The 13,393-nt window shown below is 40.5% G+C and overlaps 1 protein-coding gene across 1 annotated transcript in view; it reads left to right on the forward strand.

Annotated features, from left to right (window-relative positions):
• thsd7ba (thrombospondin, type I, domain containing 7Ba) overlaps nt 1–13,393 on the forward strand; it is a 163,452-nt gene that overhangs the window by 135,944 nt on the left and 14,115 nt on the right. The window contains exons 16-21 of the mRNA XM_073473020.1: nt 2,312–2,445; nt 3,738–3,894; nt 9,740–9,884; nt 10,057–10,172; nt 11,372–11,489; nt 13,041–13,186. Of these exons, the coding sequence (XP_073329121.1) occupies nt 2,312–2,445; nt 3,738–3,894; nt 9,740–9,884; nt 10,057–10,172; nt 11,372–11,489; nt 13,041–13,186 (816 nt within the window). The remainder of the gene's footprint in view (nt 1–2,311; nt 2,446–3,737; nt 3,895–9,739; nt 9,885–10,056; nt 10,173–11,371; nt 11,490–13,040; nt 13,187–13,393) is intronic.

Raw genomic sequence — 13,393 nt, forward strand, 5'->3', positions numbered from 1 at the left:
TAGATGATGAAGTACTTAATCATCCTTTGCTCATTAATGAAACACAGAGCAGAATGCAGTATTTTTTAAATCAAATTTAAGCAGAACTATGCATTTCTGTCACTGCAGGCAATCTCTAAACTAATGATCATATCATTGTTCTTCTCTCCCCTGCCCAACTTCTGGCTTGTCATGCACTGCTAATACGGACATCCACGCAGGCTCAGGTCAGTGCCGTTCATTCTGTACATATACTCTGCTTTAGCTAATGAAGACAAAATGCATGCCAGATCTGTCCAAGTCACATATACTCCTGTGACCCTTCTGGTCGAGAGAAAGAACAATAGATTGGAGAGAGTGCTACGTTGATGGAAATTATTTATGTCAAAGTGCATTTGGATGATAGTCCATCTGCGTTTTTTTTAACCGGAGGGACTGAGATTGACTTTTTTTTACGGAACGTTAGGACTTCATTATATTGTCGGTAAAACGTTTGAGAGAAAGAAATTGAGCCTCATGATATTATTGTATTCCTTTTCTAGAAAACAAATATATGTTTGACTTTTCAGAAGCGTCTAAACGAGAACAAAAAGAGCAGAAGATAGAGATTGCCCATGTAACATAAAGCTAATGAGAGAATCCGGTCTGTACGAGCTGATTATCGCCAATTCCTCTTCCCTGTGCGGTGAGAGCTCCATTTTCTCCACTTGGGAGAAAATCCCATATTTCACTGGCCAGCTTTAACCTGCCAACAAATGATTAAATATCTATCCATTACCTATGTGTTGTGGCACTATAACCAATTTGGTAAGCGTAGGGTTATGCGATTTACGTGGTTAAGAAAATAGAATAAAAAGGGTACATGTATTGAGGAAATTGACAAGAAAGTTGTTTTTCCGGTGATGAAAATGAGTTGTTTAGTTGGAATTGTGTTTCTACAGTAGCAGTGGAGAAAGTGGGAGCAGAGCACTTGCCAGTTTACCCAGCAGGGGCATCTGCAGGGACAGATGGGAGATGATGAGGGTGTGTAATAGGCATCTGTGTGGCCCGTAGGGGAGGGAATACTCCACACTCATTCTCTCTCTCTCTCTCTCTAGACTGCACAGACACACACACACTTTCACACACAGACACCCATTACAGCTTGTCATAGCTTTTCCCACAAATTGTCCTCCAGAGTATACCTTTTACTACTGCAGACTGTTACATAGATTGAGAATAAACATGTGTTTACAGGAGCATTGCGCTGCCTGTTCCCTTGGTTATACACACGTGCCAGTGCTAATGGTTGAGTGAGGAGAAGTGGACAGGCTCAACATCCAGCCAATTACACCCTCGGCTGAAGTGCCTATTGCCATGGTCATTTTCGTTTTACACACCCCATGCTGTTCCCTCCATATCATGCATCCGTTTGATTTCAATGTGAAGAATAATACTTTCTTCTTTTCCGCAGTGGTAGCATGTTAAGTGCCCATCAGTCGGTTCAGAGCTCCTCTGTGGGGGGAGATGCACTTTCTTTAAATAAGGCCGTTAACGCTCTGTTTTAATTTCCATTACTCACAATCTATTCCTTTCAATTATGTTTTTTAGCCTGTCATGCTCTGAATGCAGAGATATTTGCTAGTTCACACTGACATTAAACTGCATCATTTGTGGCAACACTAAATAATTCTTCCCTTAATTGGGAGCAGGCAGACTTCAAAACATCCCAGGGAAGCAATATGCACATCCATAACTGCACAAGTGCTTGATGTTAGGAAATAAACGCCAAAACAAGAGAATACGAGCACATGTTGTGCTCTTCAGCATGAGCCTGATAGTAAAACAGAACGTTCAGACGTATAGCTCCAAAATGAAGGCAACAAATAACACCTGAAGGCAAAAATGAGTCATTTTTTGTGAGGTTTACCAAGGGAGAACTGACAAGGATTACTGGTTTTTAACCTCAAGACGCTTCATTAGTGTTATTTTTACCTTTATTTTACCAGCAAGTCCCATATGAGATTTACTCATTTTACAAAAGAAACCTGGTCAAGATACAAACATATACAACATGATATACAAAAATGTACAATAAAAAAGAAAAGCCTCTATTGAAACACACCACATGGCTCCTTCTCCACACTGAGTGTCCCTGACAGTCACCAGCTCTACACATGTAGCATGCTTGTGTGGGTATTCACTTTGTGTGTGTGTGCGTGTGCTGATTTGTTTATCTTTTCAGGCAGCACACTCAGCTGTTTTCTCTCTGTAATCCCTCATATGTCTCCCTTTCCTTGTGTGTATGCGTGTGTGTCTGTTCATGCGTGCATTTGCACATGCATGCGTACAGGTGTACGAGGCTGTGCGGTGCCACCGGGAATGCAGCCAATACGAGTGGAGGATCGAGCCCTGGTCCATTTGTACCATCAACACTGTAGACGATCTGCCAGCCTGCGGTGAGGGAGTCCAAAGCCGCAAGATCAGGTCAGTGAGCGGGTTAGACTTGGCAGACAGCGAGCCTGGCACTGCAACACTCACCGCAAGGAGCAGACTGGCAGCAGTCCTGTAGCTGGCACTCACACTGGTCCTGACACTTGCAATGCCAGGGGAAAACAAACGGTCAAAACAAACTACTGCTTCCTAATGAGTGTTGTTTGATTTTTCTTTTTTCTTTTTTCTTTTTTTTTTTGCAGTGCCTTTGTATGGGTACTTAAAATAGCCACAGAGGAAAGGAGTGGAGTGCTGACTTTTGCACGCACCACAAAGCCAAATTGGGCAACTGGGTCGTTGTGTCAAAAGCAACTGCAACTTGTCTGTTGAGTCACAACCACAGATCTAAAACTGGTCCCAGTTAACCACCCAGAGGGCCTCTTTCAATGAGTTAAAAAAATTCACATTACTGTCTCCATTTCAGACATTTTCATGCAGCAAACCTGCCAGTTTCCAGGTTTTAACACTAAACTCAATAGTGAGAGATTGCCGAGGCGCTGTTTGCTATAGAACTCTTGTACTACACGATCAAGAAATCAATGACCGGTTTCTGATTTCTGATGTTTTCACCGCTCCTCGCACCAGACAAATCTTCGAGCAACAAATCTGTTCTGACTTTTGTAAGAGTTGGGCACAACTGTACGGCAGGTGTTTTGGTTAAATGATTGACTGCGTTAAGTGGTGTCGTGTAATGTGCCTGGTAACATGGTCAGAGGCTAGTTTGCTCGTAGTTGAAGTTTTGAGTGAGTTGTATACAGTATAACGATGGCATTGCAAAACAAAGTAGCAGGCCACAATTCACACTGCTCTATGTATATAAATGAAATTAAATCCAAGCCCCTTGGAAATCGGAAATGAACTGAGAGGCGAAGGACTAATACGCATTTGCAAATTAATCTACCATTACTTCTCATCAACCTTTTCAAAAGCACAAGTTCTTTCGCTAAAACTAGAAGGTTTTAGAAAATGGCCTTCACGTTAGGAGAGAGAGAAACCAAAGTAGACTTTTCACAAGAAATCAATCAAAAACATGGGTCAAAGTCAAACTAAACAAACAACCGATGCTGTCATTTATGCGGTAAAAACAGAAAATACCCTTTTTGAACCCATGCTTCAGTTTTATACAGCTTAATGTTTGGAGAGCCCAGACACATGGGACATAGTCCCCGTGCAAATAAACAAGCAGCCAAATCTCACATGTGAAAAAAAAGTGTCATCTATTTTAAGTCAGAAACTTAGAAGTACCCCAGAGACTATTTATACAGCTGCATCTGCTGCTCTGCTAGGTGTGTGAAGAAGGGAACAACGAGTGGGGAGTCCAGCAGCGTGGAGGACAGTCTGTGCGATCAGGATGAGATGCCACCCAGAGCCCAGGTCTGCTTTCTGGCCTGCCCCGACGACTGTGTAACAGCACCCTGGGGACTGTGGAGCAACTGCCCCCTGGTAAGAAGCAATTACTGAGTTTTATTGGTTAATTGACAGGCGGTGTGGTAAGTGAGATTATTCATTGTTGTCATTAAAAGCATGTTCATAATCATCAGCATGCAGGGGAACATTTCAAGTCAAGCTAGTGTGGAAGGGAGAGAGTTAACATGGACATGAAAGAAGCTTTTCAGTTCTTTTCATAAATGATTTGATAGAAAATTTTAGTGGTCGTTCATATATATAGTACAAGTGTATGTGTATGTAGAATACTGCCTTAACTACACTTTTAATTATTTGGCTGTGCTTTACTTACATTTTTGTCCATTTACAGAAATGGTCAACAGCTGCAGTAATATGAAAATATTTTGTTTCCATTGACACAAAGTGTTGAGTTTTGAGTGTGAGTATCCACAAGTGTGTAATGTTTCGTTAGATTTTATGTTAATATAGAGGTTACAAACAACATTTCCATGTTCTAATTACACATTGGGGAAGTTAAAGTAATAATTAGCAATAAAATCTCATAATTTAAAGAGCTCTCATCCACCCAGCTGTTCTGTAACATTCAGCACTCCTCCTACAAATTAAAGTCCCCATAAATGCGCCTCCATTTTCTAATTAAGGTTAGCCCTCGGGCTTAAACCATGCAGCATATGTTCTCTCAATGTTTAGCCACAGGCTACTGGTCACACAGCCATGTAGCCACGTTATAGGTTTCCTGTCAAAGATAACAGTTCAACAGACTGGAACATTGCAGTCAGAGACGAAACAGGGTGGGAAAAAGAGATATAGCGATAACTTAATTAGTCTGAGTTTTCTCCTCGGACGTTTAGTCTCATTCAATCTCTCAGTCTGCGAGCTCTTGGCAGGACTCTCATCATCAGTAAAATGCAGCTGTCTGGTACATTTGGCAATATAATGATGCTCAAAACTGTTAACTTGAGAGCCAATTAAACTGTAACAGCCATATAAAACTGTTATAGATGATATATTTCTACAGTTAAAGCAACCCTGAAACATTTAACACATGTAGCATAGGGGGAACGTGTGGAGATGATGTTTTTTTGTTCGAATTTGTTTTTTTTTTCATACAAGAAAATGACTAACCTCTGAAGTAGGCAAAGCTTGTAACAGGATTTCACTGTTGTGCGGACTGAAATGTTAGAGCTACATCAATTGATTTTTGGTCACGAGGAAGCAGAGAAACTCATGCCAGAGTGAGATGTTACAGATAAAGTTGAGATGTGAGTTTTTCATGTTTGGGTCAATAATAATGAAAAAATAAAAGTGAAAAGTAAAACTACTTTTGAAGCATCTTCAAAATGCGCAAGGAAGTTGTACTGGACCATAAGCACAGTCGTTTTGCGAGATTGAAATACATCTATACATCAGTTTTTTCCCATACATTTCAACTGATTTGCAGTCTTTGTCATAAACAATCCACATAATATCACTGTTCTGTAGATTATCAAAACCCCACGGCCAGATCTCTTCATCAAGTCGATGACGGGCCCCAAATACCAAAACACCAGTCGCTGAGTCATTCTTGATACTTCATCTCCATTTTCTGTCTCTCAGACATGCATGTCTCACCTTTACTTGTCTTGACGTCTGGGACGTTACGCTCCGAGACGCTGATGAGACATCTTGACAAGACACATCTCAATTCCAGGCGTCCCAAAAGCCAAATTTTTCTTCGCAAATAGTCCACTGTAATTGGAGATAGTCGTATAGCTGTGGGCCATTTCTGTACTCAGCTGGAATGAGGATGTTGTGTAGTGCGTGCAGGATTGTGATGAGATCAGCAGTGTTGTGGGGTCCAGGGGTGGCAGAGTAATAAAGGAAAGTATCCTGGTTAATAACACTGTGATGGTTCCCTACACTGTCCACATATATTCACAGTGACATGATGGCCAATGATTCTCTTTCCCCATAGCCTTCTTTTACCCAGGTCAAAGCCAACTTTGTCAATAAAATGCAATCATGGGGGATTGTATTTAGCTCCAAGACCTCTGCAAAAGATACACATCACACAGTATCAAGAATAAAACCCAGAACAGTCTTTATGGTGAAGCACAAACACTGCATTAAAGTATTGTGTTTGCTCAAAGGATAGGCTGAACCAACAGTGAAGGGTTCTTGCACACATGCAGACTCTCTCTTAGGTTTATTGAAATGAGGCAACGGAAGTGAAAGGAAGAGAGAACAAAGAGGGCTTCCTCGACCTGGAAGGCAGGGAAACACATTCAGCAAACATCAACACCACTACGTCAATACCCGTTTGGAAAAAAATTTGGCAATAACGTAACTAATGCTCAAACTGTAGGGCTAAAAGTTAATACTGGTTGGTGTAGCATAGGGATTTTCTGTGGGGTATACCTGGGCTTTTTCCCGCAAAGACTTAACACATTTCTGCTTTGCCAAACTTTCTATTCATATTCAAGAACACGTCTATCCATAAGCTGCTTCCTCCAGCACAGCTTGGGATGAATGTGAAATGGTCAGGAGGATGAGACTCAGCAATTTTAAGTCAGATGTCACACTGTAGCTTCCTGTGGGGAAAAAGGTAAATGTCCCTTTCTGTTCCGAGTGAAGGAGATTAGGAGAGGATGTAGCACAAGACAAACAAGCTGACCGATGGTCTACTGATCTGTCCGATGTATGTGAAGAGCTTTTCGATTATTATTTCTCACGTTTTGGGGGGTCTTTTATTTTCTGTCAGTCTACTGTATACACAAAAATGTATTGTTTTTTAATTACATACACGGCACACAAAATCCCACGATGTTTGCTTCTTCACATGTGAATTTCACATGTGCAAACATGCGATTGGCTATTCGTACATGTGAACCAACATTTTAACATGTATAAATATGATAATGTCAGATGTGAACTTTTTTTCATTTATGTATGAACATTTCCAAATAAGAAATTTACTATTTCACATGTGAATTACACACGTTTACATTAGAGTGCTGATCGAGACGCAGGTTTCTGCCCGCACCCAATCAAGTCTGGAAGACACGATAGACACTATTTTATTTATTTTGACACTATTTATTTATTTTGACACTATTTATTTATTTTGACTCTATATTTGTTTTGACACTATTTATTTATTTTGACACTATTTATTTTGACTCTATATTTATTTTGACACTATTTATTTATTTTGACTTTGTGTCAAGTGACGTGATTGAACGTGATCCAAACCCATACATCCTTCCCAAACTTTTGTCCGAACATGTCTGGGTTCAGGTTGGGTATCCATGTACTGGTTCATATGTGATCGGCTTTTTTCAAACGTGGATTTGAATTTCCTCATAAATTAATTAATTTATTAATTTTGTGACCCTAGTAGGTTTTTATTGATCTGGTTACTTCACAGTTCTTACGGTGGTGTAAAAAAATCTTCTCAACCTGCTTCTGATCTGTCAACAAAGGCACAGATTGCAGAACCTGAAGCTTTATATAGCATACACGTGCTGTGATACAAAGCATCTCCTCTTCCCTTGAGATTACTATTGCATGACAGCAGGTGTGAAAACATTAAGGGTAGACTGACTGCAGCTGATTCATGAGCCTCACACAGAGGTCCCTCATTAGGAGGTGACAGTGATTGAGGTTCTGGTCCTGCTGCATCGGGAGCAGAGGGACAATTGCAGCTCAATGTGAAGACCTTTATCAAAAGAATCTTTCTTCTTCCCTCAGGGAACGAGATGACAGTTTCTCCACACATTTTCACACATCCTTTGCTTCTCCGTTCACAGATTTCTGTTCCCATGTAGTGTGACTTAAGGGATTTGCAAATTCTCATCCTGTTACCACTGTCCCTAGGTAGATGTGGGTGAAGTAGCGCTCTTGTGCTCATAATTGCTCTCTCAATTATTATCACATTCGTCTTCATCTGACTTCAGATGCACTGTCTAAATATCAGTGCTAGGGTAAATTCAGGTTTTACCCAGTTTCAGACATTCAGTCTGAAAATACAGTATTTATAGCACACTGACGGCAGCGGTTACCGTATGTGTGTCAAATAATGTTGAGTTCTATTCAAACAAGTGTCCTAGTTCTTTTCAAGGCCTCGGGTGGCGGGACATAAAAGGATGTTTATACCGATTTGTATCAGTAAATTTGCATTACCTTCACTAAGAGCTCAACACATTGTCACACAGAAACAACTGTGCCATGACAAAGATGTTAACTGGAGTCTCAGTACATAATTGTGAGATACTATCTCCTTTTATGTATTTTCAAGTGCAGAAATGGGTTTCTATTGGTGGGAAAAAAACATGAACGAGTAATGGATTATTTAAAATAATGATGATGATAATTTTGGAGAGCTAGTTCAAGTATTTTTCGTACTTATTCCAAGTCCACCTTGACAGAGAGGCAAGATGCAGTCAAGACTGGAGAAAAAACAACATTTCTAGGAAAACTCTAGGTTACCGCAGTGAAATTACAGGTCAGAGACTCATTTTAAAATATTATTAAAGGCGAAGGGTTGGGATGATGAGGTAGGCTGTAGCTTGCAAAGAGCCATAATAAGCCCTTGAGAGGTCTCCTTTAGATTTAGTATTGAAATTAAAGCATACATGACTTCCTATACAAGTTTTATGTGGCAGGTAAATTCTGGTCAATCCTTTCTCAACAGAAAAGGCTCAAATTATGGGTATAAAGGGAGAAAAGGAAAGGTGTGATTTATAAATTGCCAGGGTTTTCCTTTATTTCTAAAAATCAAATTTCACTTCACATTCGAATAAAAAGGTAGAATTATTTTAAAATGGTTCTCGTTCACAGTTTTGACGAGTTCACAAGCTTCTTTGTTAACTCAAAAACCCTCCTCTTCCAATATCTCTCCCTTGCATTTAAGTATAATCAGTATTGTTTGATCTTTACAGCAACTTCTGTTTTTTTTCACAGTAACTTTTTTTTAATTTGATCTCCAGTGTGATCAACGTTTATTAGTTGCCTAGTAGAAGTGCAAAGCCACACACAACATCAGCAACAACAAGAAATAAGTACAACAAAACATATATAACACACACACAGACATTAAAAAAGATACTAAAACAAAAAGACCCAAACAGTCAGACAATACAGTCCTCTATAACACCCGAGGTAGCACGTATACACGCTCTACGTCCTTGAAACATCACCAAAATATGCCATGTCCTCACCCTTATCCAACAAGGGTGAAAATACAAGATATAAAAAAAAAATAACACATAAACCGCCACACTGTATATATGGAGCTGACTTTTTTTTTCAACTTTTTCATTTGCAGCCAATTCTGTCACCACATCTGTACTACTTGTCACTTAATTAGCAGTGAGTTAAAGAGAAAGTCACCTGTCTCAACAGCAATGGGGCAGAGGTGGCTGGTGATTTATTTTTTTTTAACTTGTAATTTATGCAAAGATTACATAATTTGTTCACATACTGCACCACTAACAAACTAAATGGAGTTATATAATCTACTTAATAATAGCAGTCAGTTACACAACTTCAGAATTTTACAGTAGTTTGTCCTTGAGAATGAATACAGGAAGCATGAATTACTGTAGGTCTTTCTGACACAAGTAAAAAAACATGAGTCAGGGACATGACATCCTCAAGTGTATTTTTAAAGCACGTTTTATTCATCAATTCATCATTTTATCAAGCCTGAACAAACGATTCTGTCATAGAAATAAATCATTAAAAACCCCTGTACAGAGATTGCTGTGCACCTTCAAGTTATAATATCATTATAGAAGAGAATTTAATAATGTTTTAGACAGAAGGTAACACATTGTGTCCAAAATTGAACCTTTGCCCTCAACAATGATGTGTTTTTGTCGATGTTCTTATTGTTGTGCAGCAGTGTGACCAAGAAACAGCAAGGAACAGGAGCAGACACATACTCCGACACCCGGCCTCGACAAACTCGGCCTGTCCAGACCTGATCCAGTCAGAGCTCTGCGTCCTCAACAGCACCTGTTTCACCTACCAGTACAGAGTCTCAGGTAGGATGATGGAGATAAAGCAATAAGACAGGGCAAGGTTGACAGCAATGAGACTTTGTGAAAATTAAAAATCATGAGTTTAGCTCAGTGTTGCTGGGTGTACATCTGATAGTGTGACTAAAGTACAAATATGTTGCTTGTATGTGTGTGTGTGTGTGTTATTGTGTTGCAGACTGGAGTACATGCCAGTTGAGCGAAAATGCCATTTGTGGTCAGGGTTCAAGGTTGCGTCTCTTGGACTGTATTCGCAGTGATGGCAAGATTGTGGATTTGCAGAAGTGCCAGCAGGTAATCATTGTGTCATGGTGCCTCGTTTCCACACAGCTCTGTGTACAAACCAAGTCCAAAAAGGAAAAACTTAGCTTTTTTACATTTTTTTTTACTTTAATATTCTTTTAATCAGCACAGACACGGCAAGACGGTGTACACGAAACTCTCTTGGGGTTCACAACGCTACACGACACTTCTCCCTCTGTTTTACTCGTGGCTGTCACTCCTAAAATAATGGCAGGTAGCAACTAATATTTACTCTAAGGGAAGGGGACATAGGATGCAACTTTACACATGTAAATAAACCAATAGAATAATAGTTAAAGTGCTTCAAACAACAATGAAATGTAACTCAATTCCGCAAGTCCAAAATAGTCGTAGAATCATTCCTGCTGAAATATTGATATAATTTACTGCTCAGCTTAACAAGCAAACAATCAGTTTAAATAACTAAAATAACCAGAAGAAAATGTACTCTGTGCGGTAACGAAGGTTACACAAATAATACACACATCAATTTATTTTATGTTATACCTTATATGTCGTCTTAACTTTGCAGATGGGAATGAGCGAGTGGGAAGTGAAGTGCGTCAAATGACAGAGAAAAAGGCAACGCTGAAATCCTTCCAAAATTGTTTGGAGAGTTTTTTTTAAATGTGAAGTATTGATTTATGCAGCAGTACTCCATTTCCTCTTGTGTTCCCACTGGCTTATACATTATTGAAAGGCCAGTTGCCCAATTTATTTAAGTGAAAATGTCCCGGAGACACCTTCATGTTTCACTAAGCAGTTTGCCACCAAGCCAAACACAACTTCATTTTATTGCCGTGGCTTAATCATGCAAAGACAGATGGAGGTCCTGAAGATGCTGCAAGTTACTGTGAATTCAATAACAGAAGCAGCCTCCTCAGTGGTGGGGTTGCAGACTGGATATCTGTCTTGTTCCACAACCTGCACTCCCCTTTCAGAATCATATTACACTGGAGGTGAAGAGGGGGTGATGTTGTCGCCTCTGTGATTCATAAAAATTCAGGGAACTAGCTCAATAACATGTGAAGGCGAGGTTAACGGTAAGATTGTTTAATTGCAACATCTCCACTGTCCCGAAATGAACTGCCGCCTGTTTAAAAAAATATGGAAATGTAGACGCTCTTACGCTCTTGTTAGTGGATATAATTAACTCTCCCTCCTCACAGCTCTGCTCTTGTTTTCTACAGTTCGGTCTGATCAACAAGTGGAGGCTGTCGGAGAGCTGCGTGGTCGACTGCCCTGTCAGCTGTATGCTCTCTGATTGGTCGCCGTGGGCGGAGTGCTCGCACACCTGTGGCAGCCAAGGTAAACATGTGCGCAAACAAACTTCACTTTAAACCAATGGGAACACCAAATCCGATAAACAGACACGGAGTCGACCACATGTGCAGCGGCTCATTATTCCGTCTACTCAGGCATTCACCAAGAGGTTGAATTGTGCATGAATACATTTAAATGCATTAAAATATTTACGAGTATGTGTAATCCAAAGCCTTATTATACAGAGAAACAGCGCGGTGAGGTTTTTAATTCAGCGATGTATATATTAATACTCCTACTTCATTATCATTCTATATGAAGCCCAATTAACTTTTGCTTCATGAGGTTATATTTAAAGAACAGCGGGTTCATTTAAGCTAAATTTTATACAGCCGACCTTTATGGATGTCATAAATGATTCAGTGTTCCTAAATAAAATATACACCCTTCCTTTGCCTGATTTCAAAAATGCAATTAGTAATCACCAACCTGTGGCATGCTTGGCACCACTTTAAAAAAAAGCCATGTTGTAACCTCATGCAATATGTAAAAGTTAATGATTTAACCTGGATGCATACGTTGTTTCTCGGGCCTTCCAAAGCCAATCTCCCAGAGAGAAAGCCTCTTATTCTGTTAATTAGATACTCAACAGTGTCTTCTTGAGTTCATTAATTTTAAATTCTCATCGGCTGTCTGTCTCCTCACAGTTAACCCCTCGTTCCAGTAAGCTCACGCTAACGCAGGCTTCCAACTGGGGATTTATACTCAAGCCTTTCGCTCTGTCTCTGCCACTCTCTCAGTTCCCTCTCACACATTGTCAGCCTTGATGAGGGATTTGCGTCGTATCTGTGTCAGACGACGCAAGGATCTTGTTTTGTCGGGATGCCATGGGAGCGTTAATGTTTCGGGTTTGATTTTTGAGATGGCAGAGCTGAACGTCCTTTTGCTGCGTCTGCCTGGGGCCGACAGAGCGCAGCATCTCCCCCGGCGTACCACAAACGCACACAGCTTCTGTCTTGACTGGATGGCTGATGGAAGCCCTGCCTTCACTGAGACATTGAGCTGTTACTACATAGCAAAGCAGCTCTGTGGCCCGTCCTTTTTACTGTTGCCATTCACCAAACTTTTTCTTTCACACATTATTAATGACTCAGCTGAACAAAGCACTTGTGTGGGAAACTGTTAAATGTGAGCAAGGAGTGTCACGCTGACATAGATGTATGGTGCTGTTGTGCTTATTCCTCCCTGTCACAGGCTGGAGAGACGGCGCAGCCTCTTTTCACCTCCAAATAAACGATCATCATTCATTTCAGCCACTCGTTTTTTATTAACTGTTATTTTATGGTGCTTTTTGTTTGTGCAATGATGCATTTATTTCTGTCAACCCGACTCGCTTGCAGTGTATCAATTCCACAGTGTTATTGATTTTTTATTTGCAGATTTTTCATCCTTTAGAAGCAAACTAGCAAACTAACAGTGGCCCTGAAAATGTCACAATTTTGCACGCAGCTCTATAAATGCAGCTTGTAAATGTACTTGGCTCTCTTGTGATTTATTGTTCTTCATTAACGGTGAGTCGGTCTTAATCCTCTGCAGGTCAGTCAGTGCGCGCCCGGAGAATCCTGCAGGAGGCTCATGAGGAGGGTCGGCCTTGTCCCAACCAGCTCACTCAGACCAAGCCGTGTCCAGTAAGGCCCTGCTACACGTGGCTGCTGAGTGACTGGTCTCCGTGCACTGTGGAGGTATGACCTGCACTGTGAATGCTGGTCAATACTCTGTGAACAATCAGAAGTCTGTAATAGTTGGCAATGTTTGTGGTCAGTTTTTAGTGTTATGTTGCAATAAGGATATGCTTATGGTCTGGTTAGGTTTAGGCACAAAATTGACTTGGTTGGGGTGAGGGAAATACCTTACCTGGTTCTTTCGCCAACTAGTTTCAGCTGGTTTCA

Source organism: Pagrus major, chromosome 9 (genome assembly GCF_040436345.1).
Source record: "Pagrus major chromosome 9, Pma_NU_1.0".
In the NCBI taxonomy this organism is placed as follows: Eukaryota; Metazoa; Chordata; class Actinopteri; order Spariformes; family Sparidae; genus Pagrus; species Pagrus major.